The sequence below is a fragment of the Olea europaea genome, chromosome 7 (assembly GCF_002742605.1).
Source record: "Olea europaea var. sylvestris chromosome 7, O_europaea_v1, whole genome shotgun sequence".
In the NCBI taxonomy this organism is placed as follows: Eukaryota; Viridiplantae; Streptophyta; class Magnoliopsida; order Lamiales; family Oleaceae; genus Olea; species Olea europaea.
Window position 1 is genome coordinate 6,719,175 of NC_036243.1, and position 17,115 is coordinate 6,736,289.

Genomic DNA, 17,115 nt, shown 5'->3' on the forward strand with positions numbered 1-17,115 from the left:
AATTTTACGAACTTATCAGGAATTTAATTCTTGTGGTGTTCAAACAATTTGGGTGAGATTCTTGAATCTTATGATCAAGGGGTTAACATATTGTTGACGATTATGTTGGTTCTTTGGTTCAATATTTTGGGATCGAATTCTAAACTTTGATTTCTTGGCTTTCTTGGGTTGATTTAATTTTTGTATATTTCGGAGCTACTATTGCTACATGAGTTCACATCAACATCACTTTCCAACACAAGATTGCATACTCTTGCGGTTCAAATTATGGGAAGTGGCCCTGTACATTGAACCATAACTCATTTGTCTTTCAATTTTTATCATTCTATCACAAGTTGTTGGATTAGCTGTGCCGAGAATTAAATTTCAAGTAAATTGGCAAGGAACATAAGGCATGAGTTCTCGAAATCAATTTGCTAACTACTTGTCAAAAATGCTCAAGTACACTTTTGTTGTACTTGACATTGTTCCGCTAGGAAATGTGAGCGTCCGAGCGTGTGGCTCCAAGAAATAGAAATTCAAAATTCATCTGCGAGAACAAGGAACATGAAGAAAGTAAAAAAGTGGATGATGATATTTTGTAAGTTTTAATTCAAAACACACATGAAGAAAGAAAAAGGTCAAATGATGATATGTCATACATTTCATTCATAACACACGTGCATGAGCTACTAAGCAAATTTGGGCTTCTAGAAGCAACTGTTGAGAACGACATACAAGATGGTTCTATAACTGTATTGTTTACACTTCATGAAGTAATAATGGTGCTCAGATGATGATATGTCATACACAACCCTAAAACTACACATAGAAGATAAGCTTAACAAAATTTTGCTTACAGAACCAATTGTTAAGATAACTTAGTTAACTGTAGAAAATTCCAAAGTCTAACTATTGAGAACTATAGTTCATCGCAGCAGATGATTCTAATACTATAAGGATTGACATTTATATTTCGTATTCATATTGGTTTTTCCAAAACAAGAAGGGTCAAGTTATGGTAAACATGATTAGTGTTATACTCATAGCTTCAAATAACATTACTTTCCATGTACTTAGATACTATGTTAATGTAAATGCAAAGATATTTCCAAGAATGAAAACAGAATGATCCAATACTTAATCAACATGCAAATAATCCTGTATAATCATACAAAGAGCCACATGCATGCTACAACATGTAAAATAGTCAAGCTTTTTTGTGCGTGGTTGACTAGAACATGCCCCAATTCAATCTTGGCTCATTTCACAAACTCAAAGGTCAAACCCAAACTCAATTTGTCCAATAATGACCAAGAACCATCCAAACACTAAAACCTAGTTGAATGCAATAATGGGGATTAAAAACCAAGACCCGTTCAAACTAGTATTAGTCGAACACAGAGATGGATAATTTAAATTTTACTTTTAAATGCAAATTGGCTAAAGAAACCAAAAGAAATGAAGAAAGCATGATTCTCATCTATTCGATCCAATGGAATGTTTGAAATAGAATGGTTATCAATGTCTCCAAGTCAATAATCGATCCTCTGAACATTATTTTCATGAAACAAGAGTAAAAAACATAGTTATAAGAAAACAAATTACTAGATAACTTACATAAATCCTAAGGTTTTCATCTTACTAGAACTAGAAAAATAGACAAAAGAAATCGAAAAAATGAAACATACTATACCAATTCAAAGCAAAAAATGCAAATAGTAAGAAAGCGAACACAATTCTCATAGGGTTGTTAAATTGGGGCTAAATTAACTAATTTACTCTAATTTATGTGGAAGTAAAACAATTGATAAATATTAAAATCATGAATCCTACTACTTTATTCGTTTTAATATTAATCCATGATTTAGATGCACATGTTTGGATATAAAAAATCAATGGTCCTAATTTGTTTAATAATTTCTCTTGAGTAGAACTAAATCCTCACATGTTATATTCATACATCTCCTGAAAGATGTAAACTTGTAAAGAAGAATTAAAATCACAACAATATAAAAGATCATGCAAAGCATAACGGTATATTTCTATCTCCTTTTGGACTTTATAATAATTGTTACTATGTGCCAAATTCCTATTTTTTTTTCTCTCAATAGTCAATAGAAATCACAAGATAATTCAATTAATAACTAACTGATTGAAGAAATTAAGTTCCTAACAATTATTCAAGACCAAACACATGGTTAGTGTCATATATAATATGGAACTAATTATTAAAACTTCAAAAGCAGGGTTGAATGGTATCCTAACATTTATACAATTAACCGTCATCAAATTAATAAAAAGTAATTGATACAATATCAACCAGAAATGAATATTTGGAGAGTAGAAGGAAAGAAATCTTGAAATCCTTGAATCTCTTCGAAGGCATCTTGATCAACCCCTTCGATGGTTCTTCTTCTTCTTCTTCAATTCAAGAAATAGATGTACGACGATAGGTTCCGATGTGTTTTTTTAACAAGCTACTACAAAGTTTTGAATGGATATATGGAGTTGTAGAACAAAACTTCCTTCTGCTCTCTTCTATGAAAGATTTATGGAATTAAAACCCTAACAACCTCATTGGCTTGAATATAAATGTGCGTAATAAATTTCCACAAGCCTCCTTTGATTGTTGGGTGAATAACAATATTTATAGACCTTAATTTAGGCATAATTTCTTGTTCGATGGTGAAAGGAATCAGAATTTAGAGCCATAATAGGGGTTCTGAAAAAGTGCAATTCAGCGCATGGACTTTAACTGTGCGATTGCACAAGTATAGAGACTGCGATCACATCTCTTTAATACTCTTATGCATTGTTTATGCAATTTCTTTATTTGTTTTATGCGTTTTGGTCCCCAAATCACGGTTTTGGTTCTTTCATGCCCTTGCATATTGTGTAAAAGGGCTTCCACTCTAATTCCTCATAATTTGGTCCTCCACATGCTTAAATGAATTACAATTGATCCGATGGATGTTGCAATTTCCAGAAGTTTGTATTAAGTCCCAAAACTTCCCAAATGTTGGATTTAACTCTAAGAACTTATGAATTTTATTTGATTGCTTCATTAAGATTTGCAGTTGGTCAGCCGATCTTCAAGCACTTAGAATCAACTCCAAAATAAGCTCAAATTCCACCTATTTCACACCAATTTCATCCAAATTGGGAATTTTCTGCAATTAACGTATTTTACACAAATTTAAATAGATATTCACTCAATTCACCATAAATAAATAATTAAAGAAGTCTTAAATAAGTGCATAATGTGCATTTATCATCAACCATCTACATTTATTGCTTTTAGACTTTCCGATCCTAAAAGCATTTTTTTTTTTAACTTATATATATAAATAGCTGGTGACTCTAATGAATAACGGTACAACTCATATTTATTCCATGATATGTCTTCAAAAAGGTGTTTTTTGGAAAGCATTTGCTTTGTCCTGTATAATAACTTGCAAGGCTATGCTTCAATTTGTATCGTTGTATTTGCCCTCTCAGGTGAAAAGTCTGAGAAGGTGGGAATTCCTATTTTATAGTTGGTAGCAGTTTAATGTTTTAAAGTTTTGATTGAACAAATTCCATAATCTTTCTTCTTATCTGATCTAACGTAAAGGTTGCATGTTGAGGGTTGAATCCAGCAAAGTTGTTCGTTTGTGAACCACAAAATATTAAAAGAAAAAAGAAAAAAGAAAAAAAAGGATCATTTAAGATATGCTTAAATTGGATACAAGGAGCAATCAATTTTTCATATTGGCAAGGTCTAGCGTATCTATATGCTTTATGAAGCAAACGAGCTTGTTTTCTTTGGATGGAACTTAGTTATTGCTACGTCACCTTCACAACGAAACAACTGGAAAGAACAAAAGCCAATAAATTTTACCTAAGAAAAAAGTTGCTTCGTCCTTTTGAAATAGGGTCGTTCATACATCAGTTCTGTCCCAAGATCTTGGAAAATCTATTTACATCTGGAAATGCAGTTGTTATAACTCCATAGCTACTTGATCGTATGAAATCCTGCGAGTGCATGATATCGTAAACAGGTAACAAAGTAATAAATAAGATATCATCTCACAGAGACTATGTATTTAATCTAGTGTCAATTAACATTAACTCTAATTGAATAGCGAAGTTTTATGAAGAATTTATATAAATTAACTAATTAAACTAAATATTCCTAAAAGCAAATTATTAGAGGTTTTTTAAAATTAGGTATGATGACCCCCCCCCCCCCTCTCATTAATCCATTTTAATTCTATTCAATATCTAGACAACATTTCTGCATTCTTGTTAATCAATGTTTTTAAATTACTCAATAATCTTTATCTGGTAGAATTTAATATATCATTTCATGTGACATTCCTATATCTCTAGGAAAGATAGGAACATAAAAGCATGTATTAAAACATTAGAACATCTATTGAAATCATACAAAGTATAAATGCGTGTCTCTATCTCCAATTCCTCACAATGATTGTTATAAGTGCAATCTATCCTATTGCCTCTTTCGGTAATAATAGAACTCATAAATCAATTCAATTAGTGATCAAATAATTGAAAAATATTAAATACAACTACAATCATCCAAGAAATCATACGTAGTGGGTGTCAAATTGTTGAAATTATATTAAAAACTTTATAACAATGGTTCATCTATATTTTGTTAAGTAAAAATCTTGTCTAGCATTACAAAAACAAGAAATCATGTTTTAAGTGCAAAACAGTACTCGTGTCATTGATAATTTGAGAAGGAGAAAATTAATCTTGAAATCTTGAATCTCTTCAATAGTTTCATGATAAATCTTCAATTGCGTCTAATCTCCTTTGCCTAAAAATTAAGATTAAATCTTTAACGGATTGAATCTTGTAATTGTCTCTTAATTTTCTCAAAAGATTGACAAATTGATCTCTCTTTTCTTGGAATAATTGATGAAATATAATGTATGGGAGGAGTTTCATATGTCTAGCCCACGTTCTGTATTTATAAGTTCCAAAAATTAGGTCAAAATCGAGTCCAAAGTGATTTTTCAAACAGAGTTTTGACAAATAATAATAATAATAATAATAATAATAATAATAATAATAATAATAATAATAATAATAATCTTTTCGTAAAATTTTGAACCTTGCATGCATGCTTTGTTGTTGGTCGTGAATGTGTCTAGGCCAAGTTCATGTCTCAGATTCTGAAATAAAAGTGTTCGTGCGCGAGAAAGCATTTCTAAATAATCGTCAGTATTATTATCATAATTCGATAGATTGAAAAGATTCAATGCGTTAGAAAGCTATCTCAAAGGGCTATAAGTATTTTAATATTATTGATTCCATAAGGGTTTCAATAAACGTTTGATGGCAATGAATCTACTACTAAAAATTTGCAATTTGGTCCCGAACTTTGAAAATAATTAATTTTCACCCTTTTTTCTTCCATATCATTCAATTTCACTTCAAATACCCCAAGTTTGAACATTCGTTTGTCCTAAAACAAAACTATAACTTATCTCAACAAACAAGCATACAACAAATTTTAGGTTAGATAACCTGCCACTTGTTTTAGGATTGGAATTAATATATTAAACCCATGAACAACTTCAAGGTCAAGTTATTTAACATTTTGTATGCATGTCAACTTTCTAAGGAATGTTGCTTTCACCCTTTACTTATACCAAAAGGTATCCCCTTTTCCTAAATAAATAAAGTAAATATAGGTAACTGAAGGAGTTGAGGGATTCTTACTTAAATTTGTCTCGCCATTCCTGACTTAGGAAGAAATGCGTACTAAGATCAAAATCTACTTAACCAATGCAAAATTAATTTCTGTGTATGAAAAATCAAGTGACACATCATCAATTCACGAATTGGTTCGATTCTCGACTATAAACAGTTACATTGTCCTTTATTCACTTATATGATACACATGCCTCCAAACTTATTCTTTGACTATTTTCTCAAGGTGTAATTTGATGTTGAATTTTTATACTTCTCACACTTTCTAGTTTTTATAGATTTTGCTAATTGTAATTCAATACCTCGACAAATAATGATTCTTTAGAATTTTGATTGATTCAACCTCTAAGACTCAAATAGGTTAATAATCCATTATCAGAAGACCAATTCTCTCAAGTATTGTTTGAGACTTAATCAATACATGTAGTGTTGGAGACGACTTATAAAAAGGGCTGTGTAAGAGTTGATTTTTGATATATTTGTTTGACTAGTTTTAACCTGTAAGAGCGTAATCAAAACACAATTTATATGAATGGAAATTTGGACAGAGTTTCGGTATAAAGAATACGCAAAACAAGAATTAAGAAGGAGTAGAAATAGAGAATAACTCAGGGTGAGACGTTATTTCTTTTCTTAAGACAAATTGCCCTGCTATGGTGCTCGCGGTGAATGACACTTATCTCCCAAGATACAATGAATTCACAACTTGTGGTAGTAGCATTTCAAACCACAAAAAACCGACGAACTTTTGATAGAATTTCCCCTCTACAAAGGAAATGTATGAAATGCTATGGAATTAGAAATGAGAGAATTGTAAGAGAAGAATGAATGCTCAATGCAATTGGTGTACCCAAAATCATGTCCATAAGGTTCTATTTATAGATGTAGAAAGTGTGTAAATGAAGTAATGTGGGTCAAAACATGCATCCTTTTAAAAAAGTTGCAACACTTGGCCAAGACCTGCATCCTTTCGAAAAATTGCAACACTTTATTTCTTCCAACTTTGGTACGCAATTTCTCATTCATCCGGAATTGGTTTCGAGATTTCAAATATACCATGACGATCTACTCGACGAGTAGAATAAGTTGGTCTATTTACTTTTATAATTTAACCATCGAATCAAGTCCAAATATTTAGTTGAAGTTGACATGTAGTCACACCTTTTCATTTTCCACTTTTACACACATTTTCATTTTTACTTTTTGGTTACAAATTTGAACTAATTCCTACAATCCCCCACATGAATGGAAATTCGGGTACGCATATACAAATACGATGATATGATGCAATGTAAAGAGGGTACGAAAAAATACTGCATCGGGGATGGTTGCTTCTGGCCTTGAACCTCCCTTAGTGAAATACTATCGGACTTACTCGGCTAATTGGTGAACCATAGGTCTTGAACCACTCAGCCTTTGGTGTAAGTCAAGACAATAGTACTCACACAGATATCTTCCCTATTCTGTACTTAGTTCTCATCACTTGGTTCATTTTGGCCCCGAACCCTTCTTGGTTTCATAAGTGTTTATAGAATTCAAACCTTAAACAATTCTTATCGAAGCGGCCCTACTTCACACTTACATAGGTGACCTCCTATTAAGAGTATTTTCCTCTATTCCACTTAACTTAATCAAGATATAGGAATCATTAAAAGATAATATTAGCCTATATTCACTCTGCATAAAGCACTTTAGTATCATAGGAATGAGTTAGGAATTCTAATTTCCTAAGTGCTTCATGAAATTTTCATAACTTAATTGTCCCTTTAAACCAAGATCTTGGGATCTCCAGTCAACAAGGTAGGGTTACCATTGCAAAAACTCTTACGTAGTAGGCTTTAATCCCATTCCTCTCGATAGGCAACGCACTTGATCTCTAGGCAAACTTTTCGTAAGTGGATCTGCAATATTCTCTTTTGATTTCACATAATCTATGGAGATAAAACCATTTGAGATCAGTTGCTTAATGGTGTTGTGTCTACGACAAATATGTCTAGACTTACCATTATACATGCTACTTCGAGCCCATCTAATTGCTGATTGACTATCATAATGTATACTTATCGCAAGTACTGGCTTGGGCCAACATGGAACATTTTCTAAGAAATTTCGAAGTCATTCTGCTTCCTCCTCAGCTTTGTCCAAAGCAATAAACTCAAATTCTATCGTTAATTGAGCTATGCACGTTTGCTTTGTTAATTTTCATGATACAACAGCTCCACCAATGGTGAATACATAACCACTAGTAAACTTGGAATCCTTCATATCGGATACCCAATTTGCATCACAATATCCTTCTAGTACCGCAGGATATTTTATGAAGTGTAATCCATAGGTTAAGGTATACTTCAAGTACCTTAGAACCCTCGTCAACGCCTTCCAATGATCACAGTTTGGATTACTTGTAAATCTACTAAGTTTATTCACCGTAAAAGCAATATTCAGTCGAGTGCAATTTGTAATATACATAAGAATGTCAATTATTTGTGAATATCTTAGTTGTGATATGTTTTCTCCCGTATTCTTGACTAAGTGCATACTCGGATCAAGAGGAGTTCTCGCAAGACTTTTCTCAAACACGTCAAACTTCTTAAATACTTTTTCTATATAGTGAAATTGTGAAAATACAATTTCATCCTGCATTCTTGAGATTTTAATCCCTAGGATTACACCTGCCACACTCATATCTTTCATATCGAAATGCTTTGTTAGCATCTTTTTGGCGTTAAGCAATATTTCGTGACTATTATCCATTATTAACATGTCGTTCAACTATACAATTACATCGGTATATGGTGTATGTTTAATATATACACATTTGTCACATTCGTTGATCTTGAATCCATTTGACAACATTGTTTTATCAAACTTTTGGTGTCATTGTTTAGGAGCATATTTTAATTCATACAATGACTTAACAAGTTTACACACTTTGTGTTTTTTGTTAGGAGAAACGAACCCTTCATGTTGCTCCATGTAAATCTCCTCTTTTAACTCACCATTTAGAAATGTTGTTTTTACATCCATTTGATGAATCTCAAGATTGTGTATTGCCGCAATTGCAATTAACAATCTTATCGACGTGATTCTAGTCACGGGTGAGTAAGTATCAAAGAAATCAAGTCCTTTTTACCTATATCCTCTACCAACCAATCTAACCTTATATTTATTAATGGATCTGTCAGTTTTCAATTTCTTTTTGAATATTCATTTGCATTTTAAAGGCTTGTTATGGGGAAGTAAATCAACCAACTCCCATGTATGGTTTTACATTATAGAATATATCTCATTATTAATAGCTTTTTTCCAATGCGGTGCTTCCGGTGTAGACATTGCTTCATCGAAAGTGTTTGGATCATCCTCTACCATATAGATTAGAAAATCTGGGCCAAACGTCTTGAAAGTCCTAGCCCTTTTACTACACCTTGGTTCTTCCTCATTTGAAGTTCCATTGGTAGTTTCATATGTTTTTTTGTTAGAACTCGTATTTTTCTTATCTTTGCAAGGAAAAATATTTTCAAACAATGTCGCATTCCTTAATTCAATTATGGTCCCTTCATGTACGTCTTGTATTTCGAATTTGCGTACAAGAAATCGATATACACTACTATTATTGGCGTATCCAATAAATATGCAATCTATCATTTTAGAACCGATTTTCACTTGTTTAGGCTTAGGTACCTTAACCTTAGCCAAACATCCCCACACTTTTTAAGTATTAGTAAGATGAAGGATGACATTTCCATAGTTCATATGGTGTCTCTTCCATTTTCTTAAGAGGTATTTTATTAAGAAGGTTATTTGCTGTTAAAATAGCCTCCCCCCACATGTTTTGTGGTAAATCTGAACTTATTAACATGACATTCATCATTTTTTTAAGTGTTTGATTTTTGCGTTCTGCAAAACCATTTGATTGAGGAGAGTAATGTGTCCTTGTTTGATGCACAATTCCATATTCAGAACAAAAGTCTTCAAACGGTGCCCCATATTCACTTCCTCTATCACTACGAATATTTTTTATTCGTTTTTCAAGTTGTGTTTCAATTTCAGCCTTATAGATTTTGAATGCATCTAAGGCTTCATCTTTACTTCTCAAAAGAAAGACATAGCAAAATTTTGTACAATCATCAATAAATGCCACAAAGTATTTCTTACCACCTCCAGTTTGTACAAATTTTAGATCGTATATATCGCTATGTATCAATTCAAGAGGGGTTGTGTTCCTTTGTATTGAATGGAATGGTGTTTTAGCCAATTTTGCTTCAACACATATTTCACATTTATGATTATGATTGATTTTATACGTCGGAATTAAACTTTGATTCATTAATTTGCACAACGATTTGTAATTCACACGTCCTAATCGACTATGCCACAAACATGAAGGCTCAAGCAAGTAAACGGAATATATAATTTTATTCATAACGACTTGCTTCGATCTAATTGTAAGAACGTTCAACTTGAACATTCCATCACACATGTATCCTTTCCTTATATGCACCTCATTCTTAGACAACACAAATTTATCGGATACAAATACAAGTTTAAAACCATTCTTGCTAAGTAGAGATCCGAACACTAAATTCTTTCTTCTATCAGGCACATGTAGGATATTGTTGAGGACGAGTTCTTTTCCGGATGTCATCTTCAAAGTGACTTTGTCTTGTCCTTCAACTTTGGAACTTGCAGAATTTCTCATATATAATTGTTCTCCATTCAATTCTTAATAGTTAGAGAACATCCCTTTGTCCGCACACATATGGGGGGTAGCGTCGGTGTCAATCTACCATTCTCTAGTATTTCCAATCATGTTGCATTTGGGCACTACTGCAGATAAACTCATTTCTTGCCATCCATCGGATAGAGTGTTATTTGCAACCATGTGGGCTCATTCTTCTTTGGTTTCGACATTCCCTTGAACGATGTCTAGGCTTGCCATAGTTGTAACAATTCCCTTTGAACTTCTTAGCCTTCTCGAAATTGTCTCTTCGCAGTGTATAATTAGGAGCCTTTTGATTCTTGTTTGTTGCCTTTTTTCCCATTTCAACAAAATTTGCACCATCTTGATCAATCGGCCTTCGTTCGGTTTTTCCATTGTCCTCTTTAATCCTCAAGCGCACCATCAATTCTTCCAAGTTCATTTCCTTGTGTTTGTGCTTGAGGTAATTTTTGAAATCTCTCCACATAGGAGGGAGTTTCTCAATAATAGCAGCCACTTGGAATGATTCACTCAATTTCATTTTCTCGGCGTGGATGTCATGCAACAAGACTTGAATCTCTTGCACTTGGCTAATTACGATTTTGGAATCCACCATCTTGTAATCCAAAAATTTGCCAACAATGAACTTCTTGTTCCAACATCTTCGGTCGTGTACTTTGTCTCCACAGAGTCCCATAGTTCCTTGGCTGATTCCTTTGAACTATACACTCTATATAGTGTATTATCTAATACGTTTAGGATATAGTTCTTGCATAGGAAGTCCAAGTGTTTCCATGCATCCAAAACAATGATCGATTCACGATTATTTTCTCCTTCTTATACAGTCGGTGCAGTTTCCTTTATAAATTTAGTCAAATTAAGAGTAGTGAGATAAAACATCTTTTGTTGCCACCTCTTGAAGTCTACTCCTGCAAATTTTTTCGACTTTTTCCCATGTGGGATAGTAGTATTATGTAACGGTATGGCCACGGGTGGTACCACATTATTGGAACCATTTTAACTTGATGAAGTCCCGATTGTAGCCATTTCTGTTACACAAAAAGAAGTTCAACAAAATAATGATAATATTTGTGGAGGAATAGTCCACAAAGCACTATTCAAACAAAGTAATGTTTGTCCACAATCAACCACAAAAACAACCAAGGTTTGTTTTAAGATTGTTGGAGACGACTTATAAAAAGGGTTATGTAAGGGTTGGTTTTTGATATATTTATTTGAACAGTTTTAACCCGCAAGAGAATAATCAAAACACAATTTATATCAATGAAAATTTGGACAGAGTTTCGGTATAAAGATTACGCAAAACAAGGATTAAGAAGGAATAGAAATATAGAATAATCCAGGACGAGAGTTATATATTTCCTTAAGACAAATTGTCCCGTTACGGTGCTCACAATGAATGACACTTGTCTCCCAAGATACAATGGATTCAAAACTTGTGGTAGTAGCACTTCAAACCACAAGAAATCGATGAACTTTTGATAGAATTTCCCCTCTACAAAGGAAATGTATGAAATGCTATGAAATTAGAAAGGAGAGAATTGCAAGAAGAGAATGAATTCTCAATGCAATTGGTATACCCAAAACCATGTCCATAGGGTTCTATTTATAGATATAGAAGAGTGCAAATGAAGTAGTGTGGGCCAAAACATGCACCCTTTTAAAAAAAGTTGCAACACATCCAAAACCTGCATCCTTTCAAAAAGTTGCAACACTTCATTTATTCCAATTTTGGTACGCAATTTCTCATTCATCCGGAATTGATTTCGAGATTTCAAATATATCACGACGATCTACTCGACGAGTAGAATAAGTTGGTCTATTTACTTTTATAATTTGACCATCGGATCAAGTCCGAATATCTGGTCAAAGTTGACACGTAATCACACCTTTTCATTTTCCACTTTTACACACATTTTTATTTTCCACTTTTTGGTTAAAAATTTGAACCAATTCCTACATATAGTGTATCTTCTATTTCATGTACCTGCTAGTTTAAGTTGTGTATATTATGTTTCAAGCACTAACTTGATTATTTTAAAGTTACAAATTTGTTTCTCAAAACAAAAAATTAGAAATCACGTTTGGTTTAAAAACTTTAGAAATAATTTTATGACATTTTGGAGGAGAATGGGAAGAGAGAGATAGAGAGAGTGAGAGGGATAGGGAGAGGGGCATTTGTATTTCGGTAATTTTTGTGTGATTTTATTAAATATTTTAATTTGAAAAATTTTCAAGCTCTTCAATGAGTCATTTTGAATTTTGTGTTATAAAATTTTCCTTGTTTTAAAAATCACATTTCTGAAAATAATATACCAAACATGTTTTGAGTATTTTCGAAAACTGAAAACCGAAAATGACCTCAAAATGACAAATTAAATGCACTCTAGGTATTCATCCTATCTTTTTGTTGCACAAATTATCTCGACTTTGGAGACCCCTTAGGTGTCATTGGCAGTTTGTTTGACATGAAAACCTGTGAAATAATATGCTAAAAGTAGAGTTGTAATAAATCTTTCAATTTCTAATCATCAAACCCTGTAAAACAGATTTGCATGAGCAACAACGTAGGTCTATAAGTCCATCTTTGATGTGGACAATTTATATAAAATCTTATTGAAAATGTTATATATTAAGTAGTAACTAAAACTTATTGAGTTTTGAAGGGCTTATACGTCTTGACATCCTGGGCAAGCCCTTGTATGGATCCGGCAGCAGCAACGAGTGACACAATAAGACAAGCCCAGCTCAGTATTTTAAGCCATATCCATGTAAAGGAATACTTGGGTATTTTGGCCTGTGCAATGTGCATCTCAATGGGAAAATACACTGTTAATGGGTAAAATGAGGCTGCCCCAATGAGACCCAAGAAATCGTTGAAGAACGGAAATATCATGGCCATCACGGCTGTTACTACGACGTAGGTTGTTCTCCATACCAGTCTAAACAAGTTAATGTACCAAGTACCGCATACTGGAATATTGATGGCATGTTCAGTCGAGATGAATTTGTTTTCCGGCCATTTCTTGTTGCAACGTTTCTCTACGTAACTAAATATTGGCTGGGCAAAGACCTGTTTTTGGACCAAAAAGGCGTTATCAAGATATGCAAGCATAATAGTTATGAAGGTTATAGAATATTTATTTACCTGGTAAGCACCAATTAAGTGGATAGCAATGCAGACATTGGCAAAGTCAATCAACCAGAAGGGTTCATAAAATCCGAACCCAGTGAGGAAATTTCCCGGAGCTTTATTCCCAAATGCTGCATAACCTATGCAACCACAAAGGACGTAGAATATGGTCGTGGTCGACACTCCTATCAAAGAGGCCCTTTTCATTACCTTGTTCTCTGGGGGCGGCGACTTCAACGTGTCCTGCATAAATACACATCATCCCAAAAATATTTAAATTGTTATACCACGGTATTCAAGTAAATGTTTCAAAAACTTTTATTCGATCAGTGTGGTACCATAAAGATCCGTATCTCATGTGACTCTGTATACTAGATGATTCCAATAAGGATAAATATATATGTACCGAAAATGGGTTATCGAATTGGTGCCCTACTATCACATGCACGTGAGGGCCACGTGCATTTAAAAATTCTGGCTTGTGAGACCCGTTCTTCTATTGTGAGTATAGGTAAAAGATTCGATAAAAATGTGTAGATAAATGTAGCATTGTCCAATAATAATATCCATCAACAGTGTGCCGTGAAGAATCTTAACCTAAATCACAAAGGCTAGTGGTCCAGATTCCAGAAAGTAGAAACAAACACAAAGTATTAAAAGATAGGTCAGGACCAATTGTGAGGTGCAACAGTCACACCTTAGGTAGGCTGGACCAATTATCTGTTTAAGCTTTTTCTTCAATCATAGGACTAAATTTTTTCATATAATAATAATAATAATAATAATAATAATAATAATAATAGTAGTAGTAGTAGTAGTAGCAGTATTCAATTGAAAAAACATGGGTCCTGCTAGAAACATGAGTGCAACAACGGCTTTTGTCATAAATATATATAATATGATTTATTGATAAGATATATGTTACTATATTTAGTAAAATTCTATTGTATTCCAATCCCTTTATTTTACATTTATCCAAGTAATGTATTCGGCTTTACTTAGCTTCTGTGCAAACCTATAATAATAATAATAATAATAATAATAATAATAGTGGATTTCAAGAAATCCGTAAATAATAAGGATTAATATTTAATTTTAATTGAATTTATAGAGTATTTTTAATCGATATCCAAAGATAAGGTTAAATATTCAACAAAGTTTATCTACTCCCATCCTTGTGCTACAAATGCAAGTTGTCACATATATACTGCACCAAATAATACTCTCACTCACTCACATGCAGAGAAACAGACACATCAGCAATTCATACTGTGATACTTTCATTAAATTAGGCACAAATTTCAAGTTTGGGCCGAGCATCTTATTCTCTCCCGTTCCATAAAAATATATTTATTTTTCTTTTATATCTATCTCAAATTATAGATCACTTTTTTTATTGAAAATATAATAATATTTTTTTTTAATTTTAAGATATCCCTATTTAATGTAATTTATTATCAAAAAATATGAATTACTCTTATTTAAACTATTGTTCAATGTATTGTATGGTATATTAGAAAAAATGTAAGAAAAAATTATGTTTTCCAATTAATATTTATTACAACTTTTTACTTTGGGAGTGTTTGAGCCATATTATTTTGGTAATAATGCATTCTTGAATAGTGAATTGATGAAAAATATGTGGTTAAAAAATAAGGAAAAGGTTTTTATCTACGTGTAATATTATTTTATTGAAAAATATGTGGTTGAAATGATGTCAAATTACTATTTAAAAATGTATTTTTTTAAAATAATGTGACTCAAACAAGTCCTTTTTGTGAAAATGAAAATAAGTCTTTCTTTAAAAAAGAAATATTTCTTTGACGAAGAATATGACGTGTGCTATACTGTCATAAATCATATCTACGTATTCTTATTTATTTTTGCTCACTTTAATGATCAGAGGATATCTATCTACGAATACAAATAAAAATATAGAATAATTAATGACTCGCCTGGATCTCAATAAGCACTGTGGAATAGGCATATGCAAAGGCTATATCTCCAATGGCTTGGAAACTTCTCCAGACCTTCTCCGTACCGGACACGTCGACCCCGACTGTTACCCCCGTTAGGCTTGTCCGAGCATGCCCACCACCTTATTTAATCCGAACCACGAATGTTCGATTATAACATAACTAGAACCATATTACATAACAAAATACTAAAGATCAGTCTGGTACCTGCAACCTTAGCTATGGAGAGACCGAGGCCGATAGAAGAATAGGCAAAAGACATAACTGCGGCTACAATAGATAGCCATGACAGCTCATGGAAGTTTGGTATTTGACTAAGAATTATCTGAATTACTGCAAATATTATCATATATGGATAGTTGGATATCGAACACTTGACATGATGACCGTGTCTGTGGAAGCAATTTGACCTCTCGACCGCCCTGATGACACATCAAATTATTTGTTTGGAAAACACTAGAAATTTTCTCAAAAAGATTAATAATAATACTCACACCATACTAATGGACGCAGTGATTGTGTATCCAATTGTAACCCCAATGAGATTACCATACTGGGCTAATCCACAGAGCTGAACTTTCACACCTCCTACAAATTATTGGAAATTTCATAAAATATAAAAATTACAAGTATCTAGAATTTATCTTAACAAGTATGCATTACCTAAATGAGACCTCACGACGTCCATATAAGTGTAGTTTCTGCTGCCATTGACGGGTCCTGGAGAGCGATAACTGTCAGCTAGTAGGGTGGAGGTGAAGTAGGTTATGAAAGAAAACGCCAGAAGAACTGCCGGACCGGCCACCCATCCCAACTGAGCTATGGCCCAAGCCAGTGACAGCACGCCCGACCCAATAACCGCAGTTATGATATGTGCACTTGCAGTCATCAAATTACCTTCAGACCAAACAAGAACAATCAAACAAAAATAATGGATTAAATATATGTAGGATGTCTATACCAGTTCGTTTGACACGGCCATCGTAGTCAAAATTCTTGTTAGGGCCATTCTCCAGTACTTCTGGGGTTTGTTCTATGTACATGCTCTTCTTCTCCGACTCTCTCATCTCTTTCTTCCTCCTTCACTTTTTCAGCATGTGTGTACTGGTGAGTAAATAGTTTACTTCAGGTTATGAAACTTGGTTCAAAGAGAGGAATATATAAAAGATCGGATGCATGGAAAATTTTTTGAAGTACCGTTTTGAATTTCGAAATTTTTGTCAGCGATTCCAGTAGTCATTCGATCGATGCCACTTGACATAATTTTAACAATTTAAAAAATAGGAATAACTTTTATTAACGCTATGCCATGTAAGATGTGTCATGTATGATAATTTCTGCAGTCCCTGACTATAAATAATATTACTCTTCTTTTTAAGAAACTTTAAAAATAGTTCTTAATTTTGAAAACTTTGATTTGAAATTACACACTATTTTGGATTATATTTTGTAGGCTTCAACTAATAAGTAACTTGTTTAGCCCTTATTTGATAGAGGTTAAAATTAGATTTTTAGCAGATTTTGATTAAAAAAAAAATAATGAAATACGTGGTTGAAAAGTTGTGAGTCCCAACGAAAAT

The 17,115-nt window shown here is 33.0% G+C and overlaps 1 protein-coding gene across 1 annotated transcript; it reads right to left on the minus strand.

Moving 5' to 3' along the window:
- Positions 1-12,910: 12,910 nt before the first annotated feature.
- LOC111396820 (amino acid permease 6-like) lies at positions 12,911-16,741 on the minus strand. Its single transcript, XM_023023351.1, has 7 exons — positions 16,497-16,741; positions 16,199-16,432; positions 16,030-16,123; positions 15,743-15,957; positions 15,515-15,657; positions 13,575-13,802; positions 12,911-13,499 (listed from the first exon to the last, which is right to left on the minus strand). Exons 1-7 carry the CDS (start codon positions 16,600-16,602, stop codon positions 13,077-13,079), a joined length of 1,443 nt encoding a protein of 480 aa, XP_022879119.1. The 5' UTR covers positions 16,603-16,741; the 3' UTR covers positions 12,911-13,076.
- Between the last annotated feature and the right edge of the window lie 374 nt (positions 16,742-17,115).